The sequence below is a fragment of the Penaeus japonicus genome, unplaced genomic scaffold (genome assembly GCF_977035675.1).
Source record: "Penaeus japonicus unplaced genomic scaffold, GWHDUDI00000001_assembly GWHDUDI00000032, whole genome shotgun sequence".
Lineage (NCBI taxonomy): Eukaryota > Metazoa > Arthropoda > Malacostraca > Decapoda > Penaeidae > Penaeus > Penaeus japonicus.
Genome location: NW_028234434.1, coordinates 20921492 through 20933991, shown reverse-complemented (window position 1 = coordinate 20933991; position 12500 = coordinate 20921492). Strand labels below are relative to the sequence as shown.

Genomic DNA, 12500 nt, shown 5'->3' with positions numbered 1-12500 from the left:
GCATTCAACCTCAAGAACACAAAAACTGAAAGCACAGCAGGAAATTAGCTCCAGTGCCTTGCAGTGAGAACTAGAAGGGTGTTCATAATGCATGAAAGCCACAATGAGAAGGTTTCACAAACTGATATCTCAGCACTGTAGCAACAACAGCTACCCAACAACTGGTAACAAGAGCAAACCACCTGTGAAATCTTGACCATAACCTGTATCTGGAGTTTTACTTTAGTCTTGCCAATATCTGGCCCTTCAGGTACATTTGCCCATGATACAGATTTTCTGAGCCTAGCTTACAATTTAAAAAATAAAAAATAACTAAACTAGCTTATGATCACATAAACATATATGTGAGATCCTAAACAACAAAAGTGATGACATTTGCATAAGTGAGATTGATTACTTTTCTTGTGTCCATATATCAAGTATGGTAATCCTTGTTTTTTCCTCTCAGATCTAACTTACATATTTTTTCCCCTTTCAAAATTAAGCAAAACTTAACACTATTTCCTCCTTAACACACTAACCAGTGCATTTCAGTCTTGATTTTTGTTGTGTACATATAGACTCATTGGTTCTTGTCAAATGTTGAGGTAGTTTAAAATTTCAAGAATTGCTTGCAGCTCCTCTTTAGTCATGTCTATTCTCTTTGAAAATAATTGAATCATCTTTATAATATTTTCTGTGCAGAAATGAGCATTGTAGTATTTAAGTTATGGATAGGGCCCTTGGGTTATATCCTTACTGCTAACATATGCCATACTGCTAAGTAGCTTAGTACAACTTTAACTTTGTGCATCTAATAAACCATACCAAATATTCTTTACTCCAACTATTATCTATCATTATCATTACTGCAAAATTACTTGAAAAAATGCATCATATGAAGAAAAGATGTCAAATATCTTACCACAGGCCCTAGCTTGAAATAGCTGAAGCACATCTTTCCACTTACAAATACTTCCTTTGGCACAATACACATGGGCAAAACATGTATGGATATACCTAACATGTATGCACACATATCTGTGCAAATGTTCAGATGTGTACTATACACAAACAAAAAATGCATACATTCATACACACAGACACATACCATGGAAAAAATTGTCTCATGAATCTAGAAGGAAAAGTCAAATAAAAAAAATAATAAATAAAATTAATTTCTATGCTTATGTGATCAGCAGTTACTTTACTGCATTTTTATATTTTCTTTAGATTTTACAAAGATGGTATGGGACACATGAAAAACTAATCATAATGTGGATAATATTTGTAATTCAAAATATATCTATCTTTGTCACAACATACCTTATGCAACTGTTTTTAATGATGTAACACAAAATATAAAAATAAAAATGTAATAGTGGGAAAGTTACTGCGAATGTATTCTGTGTGTACCAGCACAGGAAATATATTTCTTCTAAATTGTATTATTTGGTAATGAACCAAAAGCACTGCATCATTTGTCATAAAGCCATGGCACATTCATCCTGTCTTCAGATATAAGATCTTCATAATTATTCATGAAGAATTGTGTTTATTAAAAAATGACATCAAATGTTCTGTAAATAAATTACTTAAAGGAAAGTGGAAAATTCAGTATAAAAAGAATTATATATGATGTCAATTTTTCTAAGAATGTTTTGTTCTATTGTCTAAAAAGTGCACAGCACTGAAATTCCCATTTAGTCAGAATTATTTGCACTTCATAAAAATTGACCAAGCAATATGACCCTCAAGATCCTGATCAATACAAGTAAGAAATATAATGCCTGATTTGAGTTAGTAGTAGTCACCCCGGAAACTTGGTCTGAATCTGGAACTATGCTGTGAAAAGGGTGGAATATGTGGGCCTGGCTGAGGTGAAGAGCCATGGCCATGAGGCGGACCTGAAAGTGGAGCTCTGAAAGGAGGCTGATTAGGTCCTCTTAAAGGAGACTGATTAGGACCTACTCTGGAAGGAGGCTGATAAGGTCCTACTCTGGAAGGAGGTTGATGAGGTCCTACTCTTGAAGGAGGCTGATGAGGTCCCCCTCTTGAAAAAGGCTGATGAGGTCCTACTCTTGAAGGAGGCTGATAAGGTCCTACTCTTGAAGGAGACTGATAAGGTCCTGCTCTTGAAGGAGACTGATAAGGTCCTGCTCTTGAAGGAGACTGATAAGGTCCTGCTCTTGAAGGAGACTGATAAGGTCCTGCTCTCAAAGGAGGCTGCCCATGTCCTTCAGGGGGTCCATAGTCGGAGCGGTAATCCTGGTTGTAGGGTTGACGGTAATTTCTTCCATAGTAGTCAGAGTCAAAGTCTTGGTAGGATTCTCTCTTGTAGTTCTGGTGATAAGGCCGGTCTTGATCTTGTGGGTAGTCTCGCCCATAGGGGTGGTGGCGGGGCTTGTAGTAGGGGCGTCCTTTATTTGGCGGACCCCGATCCTTGGAGACAGTTTTCCATACTCCCATGCCGGTGTTCGAGTCTCGAACCTGCTGTAAAGATTCAAATTAAAATCACAAATGAAAACTTACACTGTATGATGGTGAGTCAAAGTGAAAAATTATAAATGTCTTTGTGGTGTTCCCTGATGAAGTGTGGTAAACAACATGGGGGTATATTTTTATATCACTTGCCAACTATTTATGACTTCTGAGGCAAGTTTCTTAACTGAAATTCAGAGATGATGGCATTAAGGTAGATTCTTTTCATAATAGATATAAAAGAAAAGTGGCAGAAGCTGCAACAGTAACAGCCTCTGGACAGCAGTGAGGAAAAAGCACTGGAGGGGCAACAAATCGGTCAACTAACAGCTACATGGCCATCCTAGTCAACCAGAGAGTAGAGCTAACATCACAAGACATCAGTTACCACCAAGATCTATTGGTATTATGCTGCTTTTCATTTTTTGTAATATTGTGCTTTCACATCCAACTTTTGCTATAAGGTTAATTCAACTAGATATCTGTGAAACAATAATTAGCACCCTAATCCAAACACCATTTTTTACTTATGATGAGTACAAGCATAATCACCTGACTTCAAATGCAAGTTTCAAAATATATTTGTATGTGTATGAATGTGTATATAAAATATAAAAATAATAATCTAATATATATATATATATACACACATAAACGCACATGCAAATAAACAAACAAATACAAATATAAATAATATGCGCGCGCGCGCGCGCGCACACACACACACACACACACACACACACACACACACACACACACACACACACACACACACACACACACACACACACACACACACACACACACACACACACACACACAAATAATAATACTGATAATAATAATAAATAAATAAATTAATTAAATACATAAATGAAATTTTTTGGAGATCTTAATAAATGCAAAATGTTATATTCCATGATTCTACAAGATAGGAAGGTTGTAAGCAATTGCTTACAACCTTCTGAGTGGAACTCTTGTTTTAAATACCTAATCATACCTAATTTTAGGTGTTTACTGTAAACTGACTCCAAGACAACCACAATCAAAAAGTACTTTCAAATCTAAAGCATGAATAAAGATTGCTGCTGGGAGTACCTGTCCATTGCAGTTTTGTTGTCCTATTTCTTCCTCCACAAGAGCTTAGTTAGCAAGGAGTCTCTCTGTAGGCCTAACTTATTTCACACATTTCCCTCATTCCTTGAATTTTTGGGATTCTTTTTTTTTCTACAGTTATCATTGTTACTGATGTTGATAATAATAAGAATTTTAGTAATATTAATATTAGTTACAATGTTAACAATAATAGAAATAAAAATGATTTTCAAAAAAAATTCAAGGAACGGAATAGGTGGGGTCAGATGGGTCTACTAACTGACACCTTAACCCACACAGGACGGGTGGTACAGCATGTGTACCGCGCATTCAAAAGCCCAGTTGCCGGGCGGCACAGTATTGTGCCAGCCATTTAATTGATTTAGGCCTAATAATTCGGAATGGGTTAATAACTATGCACTCGGGAACACAACATAGGGGATGGTGTATGTCCCATTCATTAAGAGGTCTTTCAAGCAAAGTTAAGGCAGCTTTTGCACAATCAAACAACAAACAAACCTTAAACAAAGGAAAAAATTCCTTTTGTCTAACATTCAACTAATGCGTGTATTCTAAATCTGTCACCTCAAGGAAAAATTGACTTTATTCCTGGAAACCTATGTAGACTTATTTTCAAGTTGTTTTAAACCAAATATTGGTTCTCTCTGGTTTCTGATTCAAAAGTAGTCTACATTTTAAATGTTGCTCTCTGACACCAATATCTCTCCTAAAGCTACTTTAAACCAAATTTGGTCTACAACATAAAAACAATAATAACTTATATGCTGTGTTATCACAGACCTTCTGGTTCACCCTTTCTAAAACACCTTTATTTTAAGTCTGTTACCCCTTTCTACTAAGACCCCACCTCCACCCCCTATCTAATATTGTCTGCTCCACATGTGTTGTGAATTCTTTTCAAGTGTTTGTAACAATCTTACCATTTGGTGTCAAGAAGCAGCTGAATTCCTGTACACAGAAATAAGATGGAAAAACAGTGTATTGAGGTTCACTCCCTCACTCTCTATTATTATCTTAATCTTAATTTCAAAACACAAATACACTAATTGAGTGAGTGAGCGAAAGAGTGAATGTAGGAGTGAGTGGGTGAGTAAGTAAAAGAGTGAGTGGGTGAGTGAGTAAAAGAGTGAGTTCGGGAGTGAGTGAGTGTGACTCTCGCTCCCATCACTCTGTTTCTCTATCTCTATCAGAACAGAAAGAAAAAACAAAAAAAGGTGTAGAAATTTTCCATCTACCATTAGCAAACTTTACTTCTGAAGTTGGTAAATCATCTTCAGAAAATTTTGTTTTTATTACAAGAAAAGGAAATAAAAGAAAACAGAAAAATTTAAATTAAAATTAGTGTCATTTTTTCTTCTTTATAGCAAAAGTCTTAGAATTCTAGGGAAATTCTACAATATGTGAAGCATACAACCTTTTGTTTCATTATGTTACTGATGTAAACAGAAATCCATGAATTTGCTTAGCTCTTTTCAGTATGAGAATGCAAAGGATTTTTTTTTTTTTTTTTTTTTTTTCTAAGAAAGGATAAGTAAATCAATTGTATGCAATTTTTCCAATGTTGAACTTCTCCAAATTTTGAAGTTAATATTTTTCTTCTTAACTTGTTTTATGATTAAAACAATGATTTGTAATATGTGTGAAGAAAATTTCTTTGTTATGTGCAAGGAAGCAATCACATATAATGTAAACCAAAATAATAAGTTAATCCAAAATACACTTACATACTTTTTATGCAAAAAGAACTAAAGAAAAGCAGTGACAAATAACCAAAGAAAAATGAAACCAAAGGCAGAAAGTGTGAATATAACAAAGTAACAGGAATATTGGTTTTCTACAAACAAAACATGGTAAGCAGAATAATGATCTGACATAAGATATGAAAACTACATACACTCACTTACAACTTCATTTCTACACACAAATTGAACTCATGTATTCAATCTTTCATACCTTTATATTTCCAAATAATGAAATTACAGAAACAAGTACTCTGTTTTCTAAATTCCAGACCACACTTGGAAACATTTTCAGGGAACTATTTGGACACTGTCTGAAACTTGTTTCTGTTATTTTCCTAGTTTTAAAACATGTTTCATAACTGTGAAAATTCAGAGACCTTTCGCAGACAGTTTACAAACTGTTAGGAAACCTTTCACAAACAATTTCTGGCATTTTCAGAGAAAGAAGCAATGTTCCTTGCTTTCCATTTCAAATGGACAAAAAGTAACAAAGCTTGAATTTTTTGACGGTTTTGTAAACATTCTAGGATCATTCCCCAACCTGGCCAAGAGTGTTCAGCAGTGTGCTGTGTTAATAAATATCTTTGTTTCTGATATATATCTGTTTAGAATCTAATTATTTTTATAAAGTTATTTGGACACAGGAAAATGCTTTAAACCTCTTTAAGAGTTTTTCCTTTTGAAAAATATCTTAAATTATAAAAACAGGAACAAGAAACATATTTGAAGAAATTGTTGATATATATCTAATTGGATTTTATGAAAAGGATGCAATTATTGTTATTATTACAATTATCCTTACTATCATTACTATTAATATCATTAATACCATCATCATTAGTGTAAACATCTCCAGCTCAACTGGCAAGTCTGGACGAGAACATGACCCAAGATCATTATTTTTCAAACAAGCTTCAATCAATTTTAAACTGCATGGGAAACCAGGCAATAGTTTGAAAACAGAGAAAAACTTCCAAACAGTTTTTGAGAAAGATGTTTCCATGCTTGGACTCAGGAAGAGAATGATGAAATTTTCATTAGTTCATAATTTTGTCAACTTGTAATTCCAAACGGCTTTAACTTTATTTTCTTTTCCTAGATGATAATGAATGAGACCTAATACTGGATCAGGAACAAAGACATAAGAACTTCTTTCTTAACAGAATCTTTAATATTCAAGATTATACAAAAGCTTTAACTTGCTGTTTGTCTAAATTACTAACAACAGATTTAAAATTACATTTAGAAGAACATCATTCTTCTAAATAAACTAAAAGCTCAAATAAAAAATATAATGCAATGATAAAAAAATTAGAAGTAACAATTGTTGTCTTTTACAATTCATTACTGTATAACAGGTGATGTAAGCTAATCCCTAAAGTAGCCTTTAGCCATTAATTCTCCTTCTGTTTCTTCTGTACACTTTCGTCACTGTCTTCCAACGTCCTCTTACTTATATTTCCAGACTCCTGCTGTTGAGGAAACCAGAAAATCTCTCAAATGACATGGCCAAAAAAAAGAAAAGAAAAGAAAGAAAATCAAGGGAAATAGAGGGTTATAATTTCTTGTGGGTGGAAGATAGACTAATCACTCTAAACAGTGGTAATTGAAAACAAAAAATAAATCTTCAAAAGCAAATAGAAATAGTACACACAAAGGTAAAGAGAAGGGAAAAAGCCACCAGAAAGAAACCAGGCAAAGAATTCACTCTACATGTGACCAGGACACAAACAAATTATTGTAATACAAATTCAATTATATTGCATCATCTGTTCTACCAAGACATCTGACCTATGGAAAATTCCCATTTCCTGTCTGAGAGGTCTGGCACAAAGGTTACAACAAACAGGTATGATTGCCTCATTAGAAATATCAATTGGGTTGATTTCATATAACCAGCAAAAGTTGCATGGTACATCCAAGAAGTAAAGGTAAACAAAAATAAGAAAAAAAAACTCATCCAGTAATCCCTAAAATCAAAATCACTTCTCTCCTTGCCCACACCATAAGCCCTGCTTCATAAAATAATTCTTTCTTGTCCTCTCTTTCTCATGCACTCTCTCTTCTCCTTCTCTCCTATGCTATTTTGTTCTCTCACTCATGCACTCTCTCTCTCTTATGCACTATTGTTCTTTCTCTCATGCACTCTCTTGTTCTTTCTCTCATGCAAACTCTTGTTCTTTCTCTCATGCACACTCTTGTTCTTTCTCTCATGCACACTCTTGTTCTTTCTCTTATGCACACTCTTGTTCTTTCTCTCTCTCTCTCTCTCTCTCTCTCTCTCTTGCACTTTCTTCCTCTCATGCACACTTGTTACTCTCTCTCTCATGCACTCTTGTTTTCTCACTCTCTCTCATGCACTCGTTTTCTCTCTTTCTCTCTCTCATACACTGTTGTTTCTCTCTCTCTCTCTCTCTCTCTCTCTCTCTCTCTCTCTCTCTCTCTCTCTCTTTCCTCTCTCTCTCTCTCTCTCTCTCTTCCTCCTCTCTCTTTCTCTTTTCTCTCTTTCTCTTTCCTCTTTCTCTCTCTCTTCTCTCTCTTTCTCTTTCTCTTTCCTCTTCTCTTCTCTCTCTCTCTCCTCTCTCTTTCCTCTTCTCTCTCTCTCTCTCTCTCTCTCTCTTCTCCTCTCCCATGCACTCTTTCTCTCTCTCTCTCTCTCTCTCGCGCTCTTGCGCTCTCTCTCTCTCTCTCTCTCGCTCTCTCTCTCTCTCTCTCTCTCTCTCTCTCTCTCTCTCTCTCTCTCTCTCTCTCTCTCTCTCTCTCTCTCTCTCTCTCTCTCTCTCTTTCATGCACTTTCTTGTTCTTCCTCTCATGCACTCTTGTTTTCTTTCTCTCTCTCTCTCTCTCTCATGCACTCTCTTGTTCTCTCTCATGCACTCTTGCGCTCGCTCGCTCGCTCTCTCTCTCTCTCTCTCCTACACACTCTCGTTCTCTCTTTCTCATGCACTCTCTTGTTCTATCTCTCTCCTTCATTGTCTTGCTCTCTGTCTCTCCCATGCACTCTCTTGCTCTCTATCTCTCTCATGCACTATCTTGTTCACTCTCTCTCTCATGCATTCTCCTTCATTGTCTTGCTCTCTGTCTCTCCCATGCACTCTCTTGTTGTCTCTCCCATGCACTCTCATGTCTCTCTCATGCACTCTTATGTTGTCTCCTATGCACTCGCTTGTTCTCTTTCACGTGCACTCTATTGTTCTCTCTCTCATGCACTTTTTTGTTCTCCCTCTTATGCATTCTCTTGTTCTCTCTCTCACTCATACTATCATGCTCTCTCTCACACGCACTCTTGCCCTCTGATATACACTTGCTCTCTTGCTCTCTAAATCTCATTCATGCTTAGGCTCTCTCACAGAAACTCTCTCTTGCTCTCTTTCCCTCTCATGCACTCTTTCTCTCTCAGGTTTGATTTGAACTGCTCAACAACTATTTATTGAAACTTTTATAAATGTTTCATTCATTTTTCTAATGGCTTGAAAACCTCTTTAAGAAAACCTCTTTAACCCATTCACACCAGGGCAATTCCGGTTCTGAATGGTCACAATGCCGGGGTTTTCAAACGCATAGGCCTAACACCTAAGGATTCTCGGACGCACTAGCCGCGAGCCTGGGCTGTCCGCTCGCTCACCCTGAGCGCCGGCCTTGACCAAATATCTCGTCGCCGGCGTCTGACGCAAAAACCACAAAATGTGTCAGCACGTCATCCAGCACGAATGGGTTAAATAATGGTTTACCTTCCTTACATCAAGTTTAAATGCATTACTGCTTCACATACACACTAGGCAATGTTTGCACATGACTACAATAATTCCTAAATTTAGAAACAGTAGTTTCTCTTGCTACCATATCATGTGAATGAAACTAACTTCTATCCCTGTACCATGGATGCATCTTGAGAACTCTTCACAACTATGCACATTCTCCAAATTTAAATATGCAAGAGCATTTGAAACAAAAAAATTCCTTCATCCTTACTCATACCTTACTGATGGTGAAAGTGTCACACAGCTTGTTGTTTTCCTGAAAATCTCACAACCCTTTACTTCTACACTTAACAACCAGCCATAATTGATATGACTGTTGTAGCTTATCACGACAGATGTTTTAAGTAGTGGTAATAGTGACTGGGAATGAAGCATGTTAAAAATCATTGATTCTTCCTATAAGTGAACACTGATCAGCAGTCTCTGTACCATCAGCAGAGGGATTCTTTCGTTGATTTGGACACAGAAGGAATAACAAAAGGAATACAGATGGGAGAGGAAAAAACAAATCTTTCATCATAAAACATAAAAAGACTACATATCCTTCTTTAGAGAAATTTTAAAATGGAAAGCATATTTTTTTTATCTACTTTTAATTTCTAACAATATAAAATATTGGAATACTAGAGAAAGAACAAATATTTCCTGAAAATCAATTACATACTTAAGTAGAACCTGAAAAGAGATCAAAACTAAAAATGATACTTTATAAAGCAATTACCTGCTGTTTCCCTGAAATGAAAGAATAATTACACCAAATATGGAACATCTAAGATCATCCTAGAGAAAGTTTTAATATCTTATAAGACTATATAACACATAATAAACCATGAGCAACTAACCTTCCCTTCCCTATCAGCCTTTTTTGAATCATAATGGATAGAAGGAATGCGCTTGAAGTACTCAGCATCACGGGGTAGGGGATCACCTGCAATAAAAGTCTGACTATTAACCCTGCCTTTTTCTAAAACAACCTGTGGAAATAACGTAAGTAGTCTTACTCTATATCAACCCGTCAAAATAATACAAAAAGTGTCTTATTCCATATCGGCCTGTGGAAACTGCAGCACAACATACCTCAGTCTAGAATACACCATGGTATATACTTCCACCTTACCTTCCATGATGCGTCGCCACTTCAGTTCATCCCATCGCTCAAAGAGAATAACCAGCTCAAAGTGAGGGGTGTGTGGGAAGAGGTCAATGGGAACTGCCCTGCAAGGCAATAATATGTATATTCAGAAGTATGAAGATCAAAAGAAATACTAAGCTGAAGGGCTTTTTACAAACATAAAATCCAATATGTTTTAAACTAGATGGAGACATCATGTGTTGGGAAAAAGTATGAAAAATTTGCTTATTATCTTTATAACGTTATCAAATTATAAAAAAAAAATGTAACAAAAAAGAATGAATTCCAATGTAGGTTTTATTTTCATAAATAAGAATGAATTCCAATGTTGGTAATAAACTATGTCATCAACTAAAATAATGAAAGAGGTAAATTCTAAATGTTTGTTCTTTTAAATAATTTACAGATTTTGAACTAAATGTAAATCCTATTCATCAGTGACTAATTTATGCAAAGCAACATGCCATATACTTCACATGTGAAATAATGATAATGAAAATAAAAGAATAACAATTGCTGGTGTTTTTTACTGCACAGCTACAAAATATTAAAAAACTAAACTAAAATATAAATGCATATGAATACCATATAAATTCCTAGATAAACCAAAACATTTTAAAAAGAAATAATTGATGAATAGAAAAGCAAAAGACAAAAGTTCCATACCTTATTGGTATGAAGAAGTCCCCTTTGTACTGCTTGCTCTTCCCTCTGGCCAAGTTGATAAAGTTCTTGCATGCGTTGGCTGGGTCACAAGACACGTACACAAGGCGCTTCATGTTCTCACAGCGACGAAGACCACAGACTACATTCCCATCTGTTGGAAAAGTGAAGCTTCTACATATCTTTCTTGTCTTCATGAACTGCACTGTTTCAACCGTAAATGATGGTTCTTTTTTTTATTCTAGTTTGCTAATTCTCGATGAAGTTTTTAAATCTTAGATAATAGTAAATGCAAATTCCATAAATAAAATTATGTAATTCAATTAAGTTATTGTTATCAAACAAAATTGTTTTTTTACATAAATTTCTTATGATGCAGATTTTTCACTAAATGTAAATCCTATCAAATGACTAATTTACAACCATTAGTAGGTAGCTTCAGACTCTTAATCATTACTTACGTAGTCCTGCACGTGGTGGGTCAACAACACCAATTGTGTCATACTGCTCACAATTTTCTACCATTGTTTTCACATGATCTTCTGCTTTCCCTTCATATATAACAACATTCTTGATGTCGTTATTTTCTGCATTAAACCTTGCATCCTCTGCAGCTTTCTTCACTAGTTCAACTCCATACACTTTCAAGCACCGCTAAAAAAAAAAAAAAGACAAATTATCATCACACATCTTGAATTGTAAGTGTACCAAAACTCTATAAAATCAAAAACATCAAACAAAAAATCTTCTGGACACAATATATCATCATAAATGTATCCAAATTTCGTAAATGCTAAAAACTAATACCACATCAATTCAAAGAAGGAAAAAGACACATACCTCAGCTAGTGAAATGCCAATAGTTCCAGTGCCACAGCACACATCAAGCAGCACTGAGGTGCCATCCAAGGCTGCTACATTCCCAATGGTCTCATAGAGTACTTCTCCAGCAGCTGTGTTAACCTAAATTACAGAAAATATCATAAACCAAAATTTTTAAAAAATTGCATATAGTATGTAAATCAGCCAGTGGATTACTATCCATAAAGGCTTGGCAATATCAACTACAAGTATTATGTAGTATTTATCATTAATCTATAATATGCAGGGTATATGATATACAAGCAATTTCCTCTCACATACCCTCAGTATATTTTTCTACAACCGAAGCCAAAAATTGAACATCTTATTACTATACCTGCAAAAATGCATCAGGTGACACACGGAACTTCTTCCCAAGAATGGTCTCCGTTATGAATTGTTCTCCCCAGAGATGTTCATACTTCTCTTCTACACCTCGCTCTCTGTTAAAGGAAAAGAGTTCTAGTTATATCCCAATAAGAGATTTATGATATATTTTAATTTAACACAAAATATTTTCTACACTTCATTATCAAAATTAATCAATAATCAATAAGTAACGGGTTGATAAACAATATACTTACTTCTGGCCATATGCTTGGAAAAATATTGAAGTGACTCCTAATGGCTTTCCTGCACCTTCGAGAAACAGATCAACAATGCTCTTCTTGATTGCACCAAGTTCTTCTTCGTTCATTTGTTGAGGGTGAATCTGCAATATTACATTAATAAATAAATTCCTTGTGTCTAGGTGTTTTATTTTCT

The 12500-nt window shown here is 35.3% G+C and overlaps 1 protein-coding gene across 2 annotated transcripts in view; it reads right to left on the bottom strand.

Moving 5' to 3' along the window:
- Positions 1-12500, bottom strand: part of LOC122249358 (tRNA (uracil-5-)-methyltransferase homolog A) — a 17831-nt gene that overhangs the window by 198 nt on the left and 5133 nt on the right. Inside the window, exons 8-15 of one of the 2 annotated variants that reach the window (XM_043010138.2) lie at positions 12320-12447; positions 12073-12178; positions 11715-11837; positions 11336-11528; positions 10878-11028; positions 10197-10294; positions 9922-10007; positions 1-2472 (exon numbers count right to left, since the gene is read on the bottom strand). The exon at positions 1-2472 is cut by the window's left edge and continues 198 nt beyond it. In XM_043010138.2, the coding sequence (XP_042866072.2) occupies positions 1780-2472; positions 9922-10007; positions 10197-10294; positions 10878-11028; positions 11336-11528; positions 11715-11837; positions 12073-12178; positions 12320-12447 (1578 nt within the window). In that variant the 3' untranslated portion in view covers positions 1-1779. The remainder of the gene's footprint in view (positions 2473-9921; positions 10008-10196; positions 10295-10877; positions 11029-11335; positions 11529-11714; positions 11838-12072; positions 12179-12319; positions 12448-12500) is intronic. The other variant, XM_043010139.2, reaches the window with a different exon arrangement.